We start from the raw sequence: 12,648 nt of genomic DNA, 5'->3' as shown, positions 1-12,648 counted from the left end.
ATGGTACATAACAAGAAAAGAGAGAGCCTAGTAAGAAATGGTTTTATCTTAGCATTTAGGACATTGTTCATTTTAGGATTGTGTACTACAGATTAGATCTCAAACCAGGTGCTGTGTGGTTGTCATTATGGCATGTTCTCTGCAAATGAGTTGTGCCGAAGATTATCCTTATGTAGAATGTGCACATATGAGTATTAATCCTCATGTCACATCTGGACAGTGTTTGCAGAGCTGCTGCCGTGGAAGCATTCCTCTTCCCTTGGGTGCAGTCTTCACAAGCTGGATGTGTGGCTGGAATGTGCCCCCAGCAGGCACCTTTTCCTCAGCCAGATTCCAGGTGGCTATGGTCTGGCCTGGAGCAGAGGGCTGGAGGGAGGGGCCCAGTGGAGGCTGGAGGGGCCCAGGGGCTGTCAGGTTAGTGCACAGGCCCCCAATTCCTTTTGCTTTGTTGATGGCAGAGGCACTAGTATTTGGGTGAACAGCTGTGTGCTTCTTTTTTTTTTTTTTTTTGGCCCCCTTCTCTTTCTGGCCCCGCTCGCTCCGGCCCCGCTCGCTCCGGCCCCACTGGCTCTGGCTCGGCTCGCTCCCGCACGCTCCGGCCCCGCTCGCTCTGGCCACCACTCGGTTGGGCTCTGCTTGCTTGCTTTCGCTCTCTGTCGCTTGTTGCAGTCTCGTCTCTGCCACTTCCGGCTTGGTTGTGTCTCGTCTCTGCCACTTCCGGCTTGGTTGTGTATGTGGGATACCGAGGAATCGAACCCGGGTCTTTGTGCATGCTAGGCAAGCACTTTAACCGCTAGGCCAAACTCCCGGGCCAGCTGTGTGCTTCTTGTCTGGAAGTTGTAACCTTGCCTTAGTCTTCCTGGAGCAAAGATAATGATAAGATGATGAGCAAATGCAGAAGCAGCTAGTTCCTAGTGGAGGAAGAGCATTGGATAGAGAGTTAGAAAACTAATGGTCTATTGCAGCTCTGCTGCAAATTAGCTGTGTGACCTTGGTGAAGGTTTTGTCTCCCTCCCCTGGATCCTCTTTCTGAATCCTTAGAGTGACAGAACTCAGCAGTGGACATGAGGCTTATGCTGCCTCCTGTTTCAGAGCTGAGAGCTGCATGCAGACAGGACCCCTGGGAGAGGAAGTGTTAAAGATGCTGAACACACAAGGGACTCTCTGGTGTTCCCCCAGCGCCCTCCTGTTCCACCATCCTTGAAACCTCAGCCCAAATACTCTCTTCTTGGCATCTGAAATCCCCAAGCACTTGGCACAGTGTGTCTTTTTTCTGGAGGCTTTCATCCCCGTCATACCCCTGAAGCAGGATCGGAAGCAATGTACGGGACATTTGTGTTGAAAGCGGGGGCAGTTGAGGCGCATGGCTGGGGAGCCCCTCCCCTGGCACCACACATGGTGGCTTGCCTCCTCACTGTGCAGTGGGCCTCTTTGACCTCTCAAGGTTGTATATGTGTATGTAGCCCGTTAAGGGGGAGTAATGTCGCCTTTCGATCCTTTTAGGTCCATTCAGTTTTGCTTAACTCATGTACTGGGCCTTCTTGATAGTTTCTAAAACAATAGAATCAGGTAAACTAAAAAGCATACAACAAAACTTAACCCTTGCCTTTATGCTTAGCTTGTGCAGGTACTTGTTCTTACCGTTGGTTTCTGAGGCGGTCTGTCAGTTCACCCTCTGAGTGTATTGGTGGGTTTTGTGCAATGAAGAGTAGGAAATAGGGACCTATTGGGTAGAACTGGGAGGAACTAGGGTCTCTAGATTGGCCTCTGCAACTCAGATTCTTATATCCCACATCCTCTCCTGGATGAGCGGTTCTTGGCCCTGAATTACGAATTAGAAGATAGATTTGAATGGGGGAAGGGTGCTGGAGAGTGAATGCCCCTGGGAACAGCTTTCACAATTATGTAAATAAACAACTGATAGAGCCAGTTTGGAATCTTTCCAAAAACTTTATTCCCAGGCCATTTTTTTTTAAAGGTTCCTATTTTAAGTTTGTTTTTGGTAAAAGGATAAAAGCAACTACTAGTAGGAAAATCTTCAACTTGGAGTGATGTATGCAGTGAGTCGGTGACTTCTGGTGGACCTCTGTTCTCATAGTGTGAGGTCCTGGGCATGTCAGCAAGATGCTTAGGGGCTTCATTTGCCCTGGAAGGAAATATCTATACACCTCCCCTTTTGGCATCATTGGGAAGCCCAGTAGCCCCTAAGACGAGCCAGGGTTCGGCATTCTCACCTCTCCTGCCACATAACACTTTCCGACATTGGCAGTCCACTTCTGCCATCAGCTCTGTTCTGAGACCGCACTGAACTGCCTGTGTCTTGACCACTACCTTAGAGATAGTTTTAAAAAATAGTATGCGGTTTGAACGGACCTGTCCTGCACTTGTTAACCACACATTTTAGGTGTATAATTGGAAAAAGAGCTACTACTGATCCACCTGAAAGAGAATGTAAAAACCTAAAACTTGGGTCTTTTAGTTTTAGACAAGGTTAGAGTCCTTAGGGGAAAAGGGATGTGCTGACAAAGCAGACACATTGGGTTTAAAGCCCAGCTACCATTTACTTATTTCCCAGGATAAGTTATTTGGTCCCTTTGAGTCCTAGCTTCCTATCACTGCTAAAAGAAGGAATACCCATCCTGAAATTTAGAAACACACAGTTGTGCTTCGTGTGACACATCATTGGTGCTACAGGTTCTGTGCTGAGCCTTGTTTCCCTTGGATTTTCTTGTTTGTATCCCAGCAGGCCTTTCCTTCTCCCTGAGTCCTGAATTCAGGGCCCTGGGTACTATCTCTGAGCTTCTTCTACTCAAGTGTAGCTCTCTACCACTTGAGCCACAGCCCCACTTCCAGCCTTTTCTGAGTAATTTATTGGAGATAAGAGTCTCACGGGACGGGGCCGGGAGTTTGGCGTAGTGGTTAAAGTGCTTGCCTAGCATGCATGAAGACCTGGGTTCGATTCCTCGGTACCACATACATAGAAAAAAGCCAGAAGTGGTGCTGAGGCTCAAGTGGTAGAGCTCTAGCCTTGAGAAAGTCCAAGGACAGTGCTCAGGCCCTGAGCTCGAGCCCAGGACTGGCAAAAAAAAAAAAAAAAAAAAAAAAAAAAAGAGTCTCACGGGAAACCTAGGTTAATTTTCTCCATTGTTTGCTACATCCACACTAGAATCCTTGGGCTTCTGTCCCTGTGTGAAGAGGTGTTTGGTTCTGAATGGATGCCCTGAGCTTCACCTGGGAAGGAGCCAACAGTCTCTCACTGAGTTTTTAGAAGAGTTTGGGGAATGTGGGCTGGGTCCTTTCGTGGTCTGGTGGAGGAAGAGGCCTGGGAGGCGGGGGAGGGTGGGCGTGTCTAGGAGTTTTCACCTGGTGCTCTGGAACCTGTCACCTGGATGGGGTTCTTGCCCCCTACCTACCTTGCCTCTTCTCAAGACTTACTAGTGACATGGTGGGTTATTAGGCTGTCAGTATTATTTCTGTCCCTGTAAACCGAGAAGGATGGGGGACAGTGCTGGGTACACTAATGACCCCCCACTTGTTCTTCCAGCCCATGTGGAGAACGAGGAGCAGTATACCCAGGCTCTGGAGAAGTTCGGTGGCAACTGTGTGTGCAGAGATGACCCAGACTTAGGGAGTGCATTCCTGAAGTTCTCCGTGTTTACCAAGGAGCTGACGGCGCTCTTCAAAAACCTGGTTAGTGACCACGGCGCCCAAGCAGCTGCGGTGTGGAAGCCCGAGGGAGGGTGGCTGGCCATGAGGCCTGCCTGGGGCTCGGTTGACTACGCATGCTTTCCCTAGCTCCCTCACACATTGCGTCAAGGTGGAATAAAGCAAAATCTAATTTTTACTCTAGCCCAACGTTTTAAATTCAACTTGGCATTTTAAAAGCACACAGCTGCAGGGTATCATGGGTAAATGTATTTCTCTTCCTGCAGACCTCTGGCTTCAGCTCTTAACTGTTTCGATCCTGTCTCTGTTTCTGGTAATTATAGCAGACATTCAAGCTGATAATATTTAATAAATATGCTACAGACCCATCTTAGACAGCAAGGTAACCTATAATCAGCGTACAGAAATTTCCATGGCTATTTAAAGGCTCCTAGATGTAGACTAGGAAGTGGAAGCAGAGTTGGTAGGATCGATCGCCTGTGGCAGGGCTTGCTTGGAAGCAGCTCTGTGTATCCTTGCTGTGGGAACCGAGTTCTGACCTAGACAGTGAGAGGGCTGTGTGTGACCCCGCTGGGGTGGTGTCTTCTCAGCAGAGTGGGCCCTGGGGATCACCCAGCATCTCTTTCCTGTTTGTCTTCCTCAGCTGCTCCTAAGGGTCTCAGAGGACCCGGTCAGGAGCTCAATGGTGCTCTCTGTGTAGGCTGCAATCATGCCTTTCTCTTTTCCCCTCTCCATGAGCTGGTAGCAATGAGGAACAGCCCACCATTCTTGAGATGCACTGGTAGGGGCTTGGAAGCCTGGCCTTGGAAGGGCGGAGATCAGGACATAGCACTTGTGTTAACTACCACAGGGCAAAGAGCGAGACCAAGGCTTTTGGTCTCTGTCCCCTCTTCACTTGTAAATATTTCCACTGGAAATGGTAAAACTAAAAAGTTGCTACTCTGGCTCTGTTTTTGACTTGGAAATAAATTTGCAATTTCTGGGACTCTGAGGGAGTTTGTCGCCCTTTGTTCCTGTGCCATACAGGGTGGCAGCCTGTGTGCAGTGGAGCTGCTGTCCCTAGATTCTGGCAGGCGTGTAGAGGTGGGCTCACCACTGGGAAGGGAAGAGTGCAGGATTGTTTGTCAGGTGGAGAAATTGCATGATCCTAGGGTAAAGCCTAGGGTGACATGGTGGGGACCCCTGGGAAGAAGTCAGATGCCATCTCCTCCTTGGTGGAGTCCCTTCCACACAAGTGGAATGGCCAGTCTGCTTCCTGCTGCGTCCTTGTGAAGTACAAATGAGCAACAGAAACTGGAGTAAGCAGTAGGAGAAAGAGGACATGCAAAGAGCAGAAGAAAACATTCAGAGAAGCTCTAATTTTCTGGAGAAACCCAGAGACTTTGTGTCTGCACAGGAGAAGACCAGCTACTGGTTCTTAATGAAAATGGTGGGTAGTAGAGACCAGTAGAAATATAAAGTTAAAAATCCAACAAGAAGGGCCAGGCACTGGTGGCTCATACCTCTAATCCTAGCTACTCAGGAGGCTGAGATCTGAGGTTTATGGTTTGAAGCCAGCCCAGGCAGGAAAGTCCCTGAGACTTATCTCTAATTAATCAGCAAAAAAGAAGGAGAGAAAACAAACCAGAAGTGAAGCTGTGGCTTAAGTGGTAAAGTATTAGCTTTGAGCAAAAAAACCCAGGGACAGTCCCCAGGCCCCAAGTTCAAGCCCTAGGATACAACACACACACACACACACACACACACACACACACACACACACACACACACACACACACACACACACACACACACACACACACACCAACAAAAGGTTCAGAGTAGGAGGGTCAGAACTAAGTTGGGACCGTGGCCTAGTGGTAGAGTGTTTGTCTACCATGCATGAAACCCTGGGTTCAATGCCTCAGAACCACATACACAGAAAAAGCCAGAAATGGCACTGTGACTCAAGTGGTGGTGTACTAGCCTTGAGCAAAAGAAGCTCAGGGACAGTGCCCAGGTCCTGGTTCAAACCCCAGGACTGGCCAGAAAAAAAAGAAAAAAGAAAGAACTCATGTAGGAGTCATAAAAGGGCATAAATCAAAACCCAAGGTCTAGCAGCCTGAGGGATCTCACATACCCAGTACAATAAGGGAACAGACCCACTCAAAGGTAGCTCAGTGAAATAGCAAAAGGCCTTGAAAACTTCCAGAAAATATAGAGTATTCAGAATCGGAGAGGCTGTGGACATCTCAGTAGTCGTACTGACTGAGATGCTGTATGATGTGGAACAAATCACGTGGACTCACATCCAGCCACCTGAGCTGGAGCACAGATCTAGAGGTGGTATTAGCTAGAGAAGCAAGCCGGGTACCCTGTGACTCATGCCTGTAATCCTACCTACTCAGGAGGCTAAGAACTGAGGACCATAGTTCTAAGACAGTCTGGATGAGAGAGTCTGTGAATCACCAAAACCCCTGGAAATGGAACTGTGGTTCAAGTGGTAGAGTGCTAGCCTTGAACACAAAATACCCTGGATAGTACCCAGGCCCACAGTTCAAGCCCCAGGACCGAGGGAAAAAAATAGAGAAGCAATACTCAAAAAGTTTACCTCCCACCAGTCTTTTTCCTGAAACTCCTACAGAATGTACTTTTTAGCAAAAGGACAAGTGAAGCTGGGAAAGAGGAAACAGAGTCTGGGACAGGACCCAATGCAGAAAGGCAGATAGTGACAGACAATCAGGGGAGTTGGTTGGGATGTCCCGAGGGCTGTTGAGCAGGAACCTAGAAAGCGGCCTTCCCAGGACAGCTGAGGATGCTGGGCACAGGAGCCAGCTTCTTTACCTTTGGTCAGCTATTCTCCGTACCTGAACTGTTATAGCTGATTTGTGTGTAGAAGATAGCCTTTAAAAAAAAAAAAAAGGGCCGGGAGTTTGGCCTAGTGGTTAAAGTGCTTGCCTAGCATGCATGAAGACCCGGGTTTGATTCCTCGGTACCACATACATAGAAAGAAGCCGGAAGTGGTGTTGAGGCTCAAGTGGTAGAGCTCTAGCCTTGAGAAAGTCCAAGGACAGTGTTCAGGCCCTGAGCTCAAGCCCAGGACTGGCAAAAAAAAAACAAAAAACAAAAAAACCCTACTTTAGCTTATTTAATCCTTGTAGCAATCCCACCATATAGATGGGGTAATGGAGGCCCTGGATGGTGTGCCGAGCTCTCTGAGGAGGCTCAGAGTCCTTGGCCACTTTTGGTGGTACCTGCTAGCTCAGGGCCACCACACCATCCTCCATAATGAAGCCTGGAGTAGACTGGCTTGTTTTCAGTTACATGATCAGCTGCTCAATCAGCCCGAAGCCGGTCTGTGGGTATTTTTGTTTTGTTTTCTGGAGAAAGCAGGGTAAGGCCTGGATGTTGTGACTAGTATCTCTCTCACCATCCTTAGTGTTGCCACTTGTGATTCTTAAGAAATCGCTGCAGGTCCAAGTTGCTGCCAAGCGTCAGGAATTCTGGCGGCTCAGAGGACAAGACGGTGTGTTGAGTTGGGTGTTATGGATAGTTGGTTTCCGAGTTTCGGGTGTAGAAGAGCCTGTACGACTTCCATTTTAACGTTAGGTGAACACAATAATAAAAGACCCCTCCCCAACTTGTTTGTGCACTGTGACTTTTATCAACTCCCTGAGGAAGGAAAAGAGGGTGCCTAGGCCCAGACCCCTCATCTTTCCAGAATGAGACACAGCCATCTGCCTGGGCATGTGGATGCCAGTCCTGGGCTTGAGCTCAGGGCCTGAGCACTGTCCTTGGACTTTCTCAAGGCTAGAACTCTACCACTTGAGCCTCAGCACCACTTCCGGCTTTTTTCTATGTATGTGGCACTGAGGAATGGAACCCGGGTCTTCGTGCATGCTAGGCAAGCACTCTACCACTAGACCAAACTCCTGGACCTGGATGCTTTATTTTGTAAAGCACTTCCTAGCACCCAGCTATGCTGACAGTTGTTAGGGTCTGTGAAGTGACTAACCCCAGGCCACACTAGCCTTGAGGGTGTGGACATTGCTTTCATTTCAGCTTTCACTTCAGGGAGTTGGGGCTGTTGGTCTTGTTTCCCAGCAAAGATAAGGGAAGAACCTTATTTGAGCCCAAATTAGCACCCATCAGGTCTGATTTTCTAGAAGCTGCTGAGCTGATTATAGGAAAACTCTCCTTTTTTGGTATTTTGTATACCATTCTTATTCTGGTTTTTGGTCACATCTGTCCTGCCTCATACTTTCAAAGCCGTTCTCTTGCTTTCCCTCAGGCATTTATAAAACATTCTGTGTGGCTAACATTCCAGAAAGAATAATAATTACCACCTGCCTACTTTGAGGCCCCAAAGGATGTTTCTAAAACACTTGGAGCACAATCAAAAAAAGGCTGGCCTCATACAAAGCAAGATTTTCTTCCTATTGAGTTCTTCCTGTTAAGACCCGTGAGTCTTCTCTGCAGCCATGCAGGTATGGGTGAAGCCAGGCAGCTCCAGAAGTGCAACACATGCCATGTTAACAGGGTCAGAAAGCCAGTCTGCCTTCTTAGCTTCTTTTCCTTTCCCAGATGCGTGTGAGAGAATCTGAGAGATTTCCCACTTTTTAGTGCCAGACTTGCAATGGGGGACGAGTTTCTGAAAGGATAGCCGCCTAGGTAAATGTCTGTTGACTCTGCCTGCAGAGAATGGGCAGTAGAAGAGGGACTCGGGGTTTCCTGTGGAAATGGGCCATGTGGAAGAGCAATATGAAGTGGTGAGGCGGCTCAACTGGTAGAGTGCTAGCCTGGTAGAGTGCTAGCCTTGAGCAAAAAGATGCCCCGGGAAAGTGCCCAGGCCCCGAGTTGAAGTCCCAGGACTCACAAAAGAAAAAAAAAAGTTCCAGCTAATGCAGAAGTGTATGTTTTGATTGTTCCTCCTTAAGGTGTGTATGTTGTATTTTGATACTGTTTCTTTGTGGGAGACAGCATTACCTTGGTAATGTGGTCTGTGGTCTGTGAGAAAACTGTAGTGGCAGAGGTCAGAGTTGCAGAGGCTTGGATACAGAAAAAAGATGAAAGAGGCAAAGCCTGGGTACCTTCTGATGCTGTGCCCATTCTGATGCCATGCATTGGACTCTGTAGCTCCAGTCTGGCTTTTACTAGAATGCCCTGTGTTCTGTGGACAGCCCTCGCAGCCTGGTAAGCAGTGGCTGCCTGTGGACTTGGAGCTCTGGCTCCTTTGGGGTGGAGGTGGGTTCTGTTACAGGTTTGCTGAGTTTACCTTCACATGACATGATTGCAAGGTATGCAAATACATATCAGTCTTTACAACTTCCCCAATGTGTGGGAGCCATAATGAGTGGAAGAGTCATTAGAGAGGATTAGTGAACTCAAGCAGGGTTTACGTTTGTTGTATGCAGCTGCTTCTACTGGGGGGAACCTCTGACCCCGCATCCATTCACCCCTAGTGCTGAGGTCAAAGCCAGGGCCTTGTGCATTTTAGACAAATGCTCTACTACTGAGACACAGTCTAGTCCTTGCTTTTTTTTTAAAAGACAAGATCATGTAGCTGGGGCTGGCCTTGTTATTCTTCTGCCTCTTGCTACTAAGTGCTAGTCACGTGTCACAATCCTCTTTTAAAAATTGTGTGCCTAAAAAAAAAAAAAAAGAAGAAGAAGAAACAACTTGTGTGTCAGAGCCTAGATATTTGTGTGGGAAGGCTGGACTAGAGGCTGTGGGGAGAGGTGGGGTCAGCTCACTGGCCACAGAGCGCCACAGCTTTGGTGATGAGGCAGCTATCACATTGTGACTCTCCCCTGACTAAAAAGGCAGAAGCCAAGTTGCAGCAACAGGAAGAGGACCATGAGGTGAGGCTGGAGAAGTCTGGCATGAGGAAGTCCTGGAGAAGAGACTAGGGAGAGATGCGATCCTGCCAAGAATAGAGGGGGCTTGTGACTGAGAAGCCTAGGTGTCCTTTTATCCTCCTGTGGGTGATGTGCCCAGCCAGAAAGCACCAGCTGTAGGGAGCAGGCAGGGAATTCAAAGGCCTGGCTTTGTTGTGTACACTCCACTTTCTTTGAGAATTTCCAGCTGTTTGTTAATCACAGGCTAAAATCTAAACCACCTTAGTAACTCACCTCGATACTTGTGCAGTGCAGCTTTGGTTTCCAAAGCACTTGGACAGAATTTGCTTGGTTGGCACTCCCAGGACAGTGGCCAAGCACCACACAGCATCACTGGAATCGCCTGTAACTTGCCCAGAGCCTGTGGCGTGGGGTTACTGAGAAGTAAGCATGGTAAAGCGTAGGTATGGTAAGGGCTGAGGTCCCTGGCTCAGGTGCTGTGACAGACTAGCATTCTTAGAAATAGGCATTTCTAAGACATTTTCTAGTGGAATGGGGGCCTAGCAAGCGTGAAACTGTGGATTCCAACACCAGAGCTGTTCTTGACACCCCCCACTCTCCAAAAAAAGAAGAACCTCTGCCAGAGTTACCCCTTGGGAACTGTTGCTCTAGAGGTTCTGACTGTGGTCCTGACATTCCGCTTGGGGAAACTGCAGCTGGCCACAGGTCTAGCTGAGACTAGGGCAAGTAGTTTCCAACCTTGCATTCTCAGAAGTAGCACATTTGGAAGGTACTGGAATTCTTGGTTGATGATTTATTGAACATCAGGTGAGTGCAGGAGTCCGGGACTCTTCCATGCCCCACCACCCCCGGCCTGGCCTTCAGAAGGTCTTCGGAGGCTGATGCTTGGGTACAGACTCAACATTTATTCTACTGGCGAGGGGAGCAGAAAGTCACTGTTTTCTCTCCACTTAAACCTGAAAGATCAAAGCAGTATGACTGCCAGGGAAGTGTGTGAAAACTGGGAGTGAGGTCAGCAGTTTCTTCTCCCTTCTCTGGTGTGAAAGTTGCCAGGGTGTTTTTGGCAGGCGGTTGTTTTGATCTTTAAGTTTGAGTTTGACACTCAATATGGGCACGAGCATTTCCTCTCTGTTTTAATTAAACTATGAGAGCAACTTTGCTGCCAAGAGACTCAGGGCAGGGCACATCTGTTTTCAAGGGCCTTCTGCAGAGGGTGTCACCAGACCACATGTTCATGTCTGTGCCTGCACACATGTGGAAGCATGGCCCAGAAGAAGGTTTCGCCCTGAGGTTTCCTGATTTTTCCAGGACGCCCCCTGTTGGCACTGCCAGTCAGCCTAGCCTGTCCCACCCTGTGTCCACCGTGAGCCTCCACCTGGGAAAACCAGGGTGCTTTCAGGCACTTCAGTTGTACACTAAGGGAAGAATTGGACTTTGGAGTTCTCTACTCTGAGAGTAGAGTTCTCTGAGTAGAGAACTCCATTCCCTCCATTGTGCACTCTAGGGACAGAATTCTGTGTCTAACGTAGAGATGGCCTCTTCTGCTTCTCCACATAATTATGAGAGTGGCCCTGTGTCATACTGTGGCTTCTTCAGAGGATTGTACTTTCTGCCCTTTCAACACTGTTTCAGCCTAGGTGCCCATTCTTTCAAACAAGCACCCCAAGCCTGATGGGGCCACTCTGTCTTACCACATTGGCGTTGGCTGTTTTTCCATCTGTCTTTGTGAGTTTCTGCCTCACACCCTTCACACTCCGTTCAAATGTCACCTTATCAAAAGGCTGCTGTGCCTATGCCTGCTCCACAAACACATACAACTTCATTTGTATGTCTGTAGTAGCACCCAAACTGGAAACAAATGGAGACCGTCAGAGTATTTGGGTGAAGAAGTTGTGGTGTACCTGGTCAGCACGTGGAACGGAAAGAACTGTCAGTGCAGATGTGCAAAGGAACAGCAAAACAACTACAGCCAGCCTCGAGGTCTTTGTGGAAAAAGCCAGAAGAGAGAAGTTCATGCTGAAGACCATCTCTAAAATTCTAAATTCTAAATCTGGAAAATGCAAACCATTCCGTGGTGACAGGAGAAGTGATCAGTGGGGATCAGTGATTATCTGAGACCAAGGCTGGGAAGAAGGAGCTTTTGGGAGTGTGACTCTGTTCATTCCCTGAATTTTGGCAGTGCTTTCTCTGATATTTATGTGTCATAACTTAAACCACACACATAAAATGTGTTTATTTTTTGAATTGTACCCCAACAAAACTGTCTTCAATTTTTTTCAGCTCTTAGACTCATTCATTTTTAGGTGTTGAACAATGTGAGACTTAATTTTTCTTTTTCCCCCGTTCTGGGGCTTGAACTCAGAGTCTGGGCACTGTCCTTGAGCTTTCTCAGGGCTAGCACTCTACCACCCGGGCCACAGCGCCACTTCTGGCTTTTTCTGTGTATGTGGTACTGAAGAATCGAGCCAGGGTTTTGTGCATGCCAGGCAGGTACTCTACTACTAGGCCACACTCTCCCGACTCCCTGAAAAAAAATTTTTTTAAAGGACAAAAAGTGTGATTCAAGTTGTCAGATACCTGCTGGGAGCAAGAAAGCCAAGCAAGAGTGCAAGTTCTGAGTTCAAGCTCCTGTACGGGCACACACAATTTTTTTTAAGGGCCGAGAGTTTGGCCTAGTGGTAGAGTGCTTGCCTCGCATGCACAGAGCCAGATTCAATTCCTCAGTACCACACACATAGAAAAATCCAGAAGTGGTGCTGTGGCTCAAGCGATAGAGCTCTGGCCTTGAAAAAGCCCAAGAACAATGCTCAAGCCATGAGTTCAAGCCAGGCTGGCCAAAAAAAAAATTTTTTTTTTTTAGGGGCTAAAAGTGTGGCTGAAGTAATAGAGCGCCTGCCTCACAAGCTGTTATAGTGGACTCCTTGCACTGGCAGGAAGTGTGCTTATTTTTCCATGTTATAGGGCGATTGCCACGTGTGACCATTGCCACTTGAATGGTGGCCAGTACAGCAGAGGAACCTGAGGTTCAACCAGTGTCCATCGTCTCACTAATGCTGAAAACTGCTAAAAACACCACTAACGGAATGGGGGTGTGGTGTCCCACGCATCCTCTGCCCTCTGACCAGGAGGTATTGCCTCTGGTGAG

General features: G+C 48.2%; 1 protein-coding gene across 4 annotated transcripts in view; it reads left to right on the top strand.

Moving 5' to 3' along the window:
• The window catches only part of Asap2 (ArfGAP with SH3 domain, ankyrin repeat and PH domain 2), a 141,923-nt gene that overhangs the window by 58,639 nt on the left and 70,636 nt on the right, over positions 1 to 12,648 (top strand). For all 4 annotated transcript variants that reach the window (XM_090337482.1, XM_090337481.1, XM_090337480.1 and 1 more), the window contains exon 3: positions 3,545 to 3,690. In XM_090337482.1, coding sequence (XP_090193608.1) covers positions 3,545 to 3,690 — 146 coding nt within the window. The remainder of the gene's footprint in view (positions 1 to 3,544; positions 3,691 to 12,648) is intronic.

This window comes from Megascapheus bottae, chromosome 7, assembly GCF_031878675.1.
Source record: "Megascapheus bottae isolate mThoBot1 chromosome 7, mThoBot2.hap1, whole genome shotgun sequence".
NCBI lineage: Eukaryota > Metazoa > Chordata > Mammalia > Rodentia > Geomyidae > Megascapheus > Megascapheus bottae.
The sequence above is the reverse complement of the archived record's forward strand: the minus strand, read 5'-3'. Positions and strand labels throughout refer to the sequence as shown.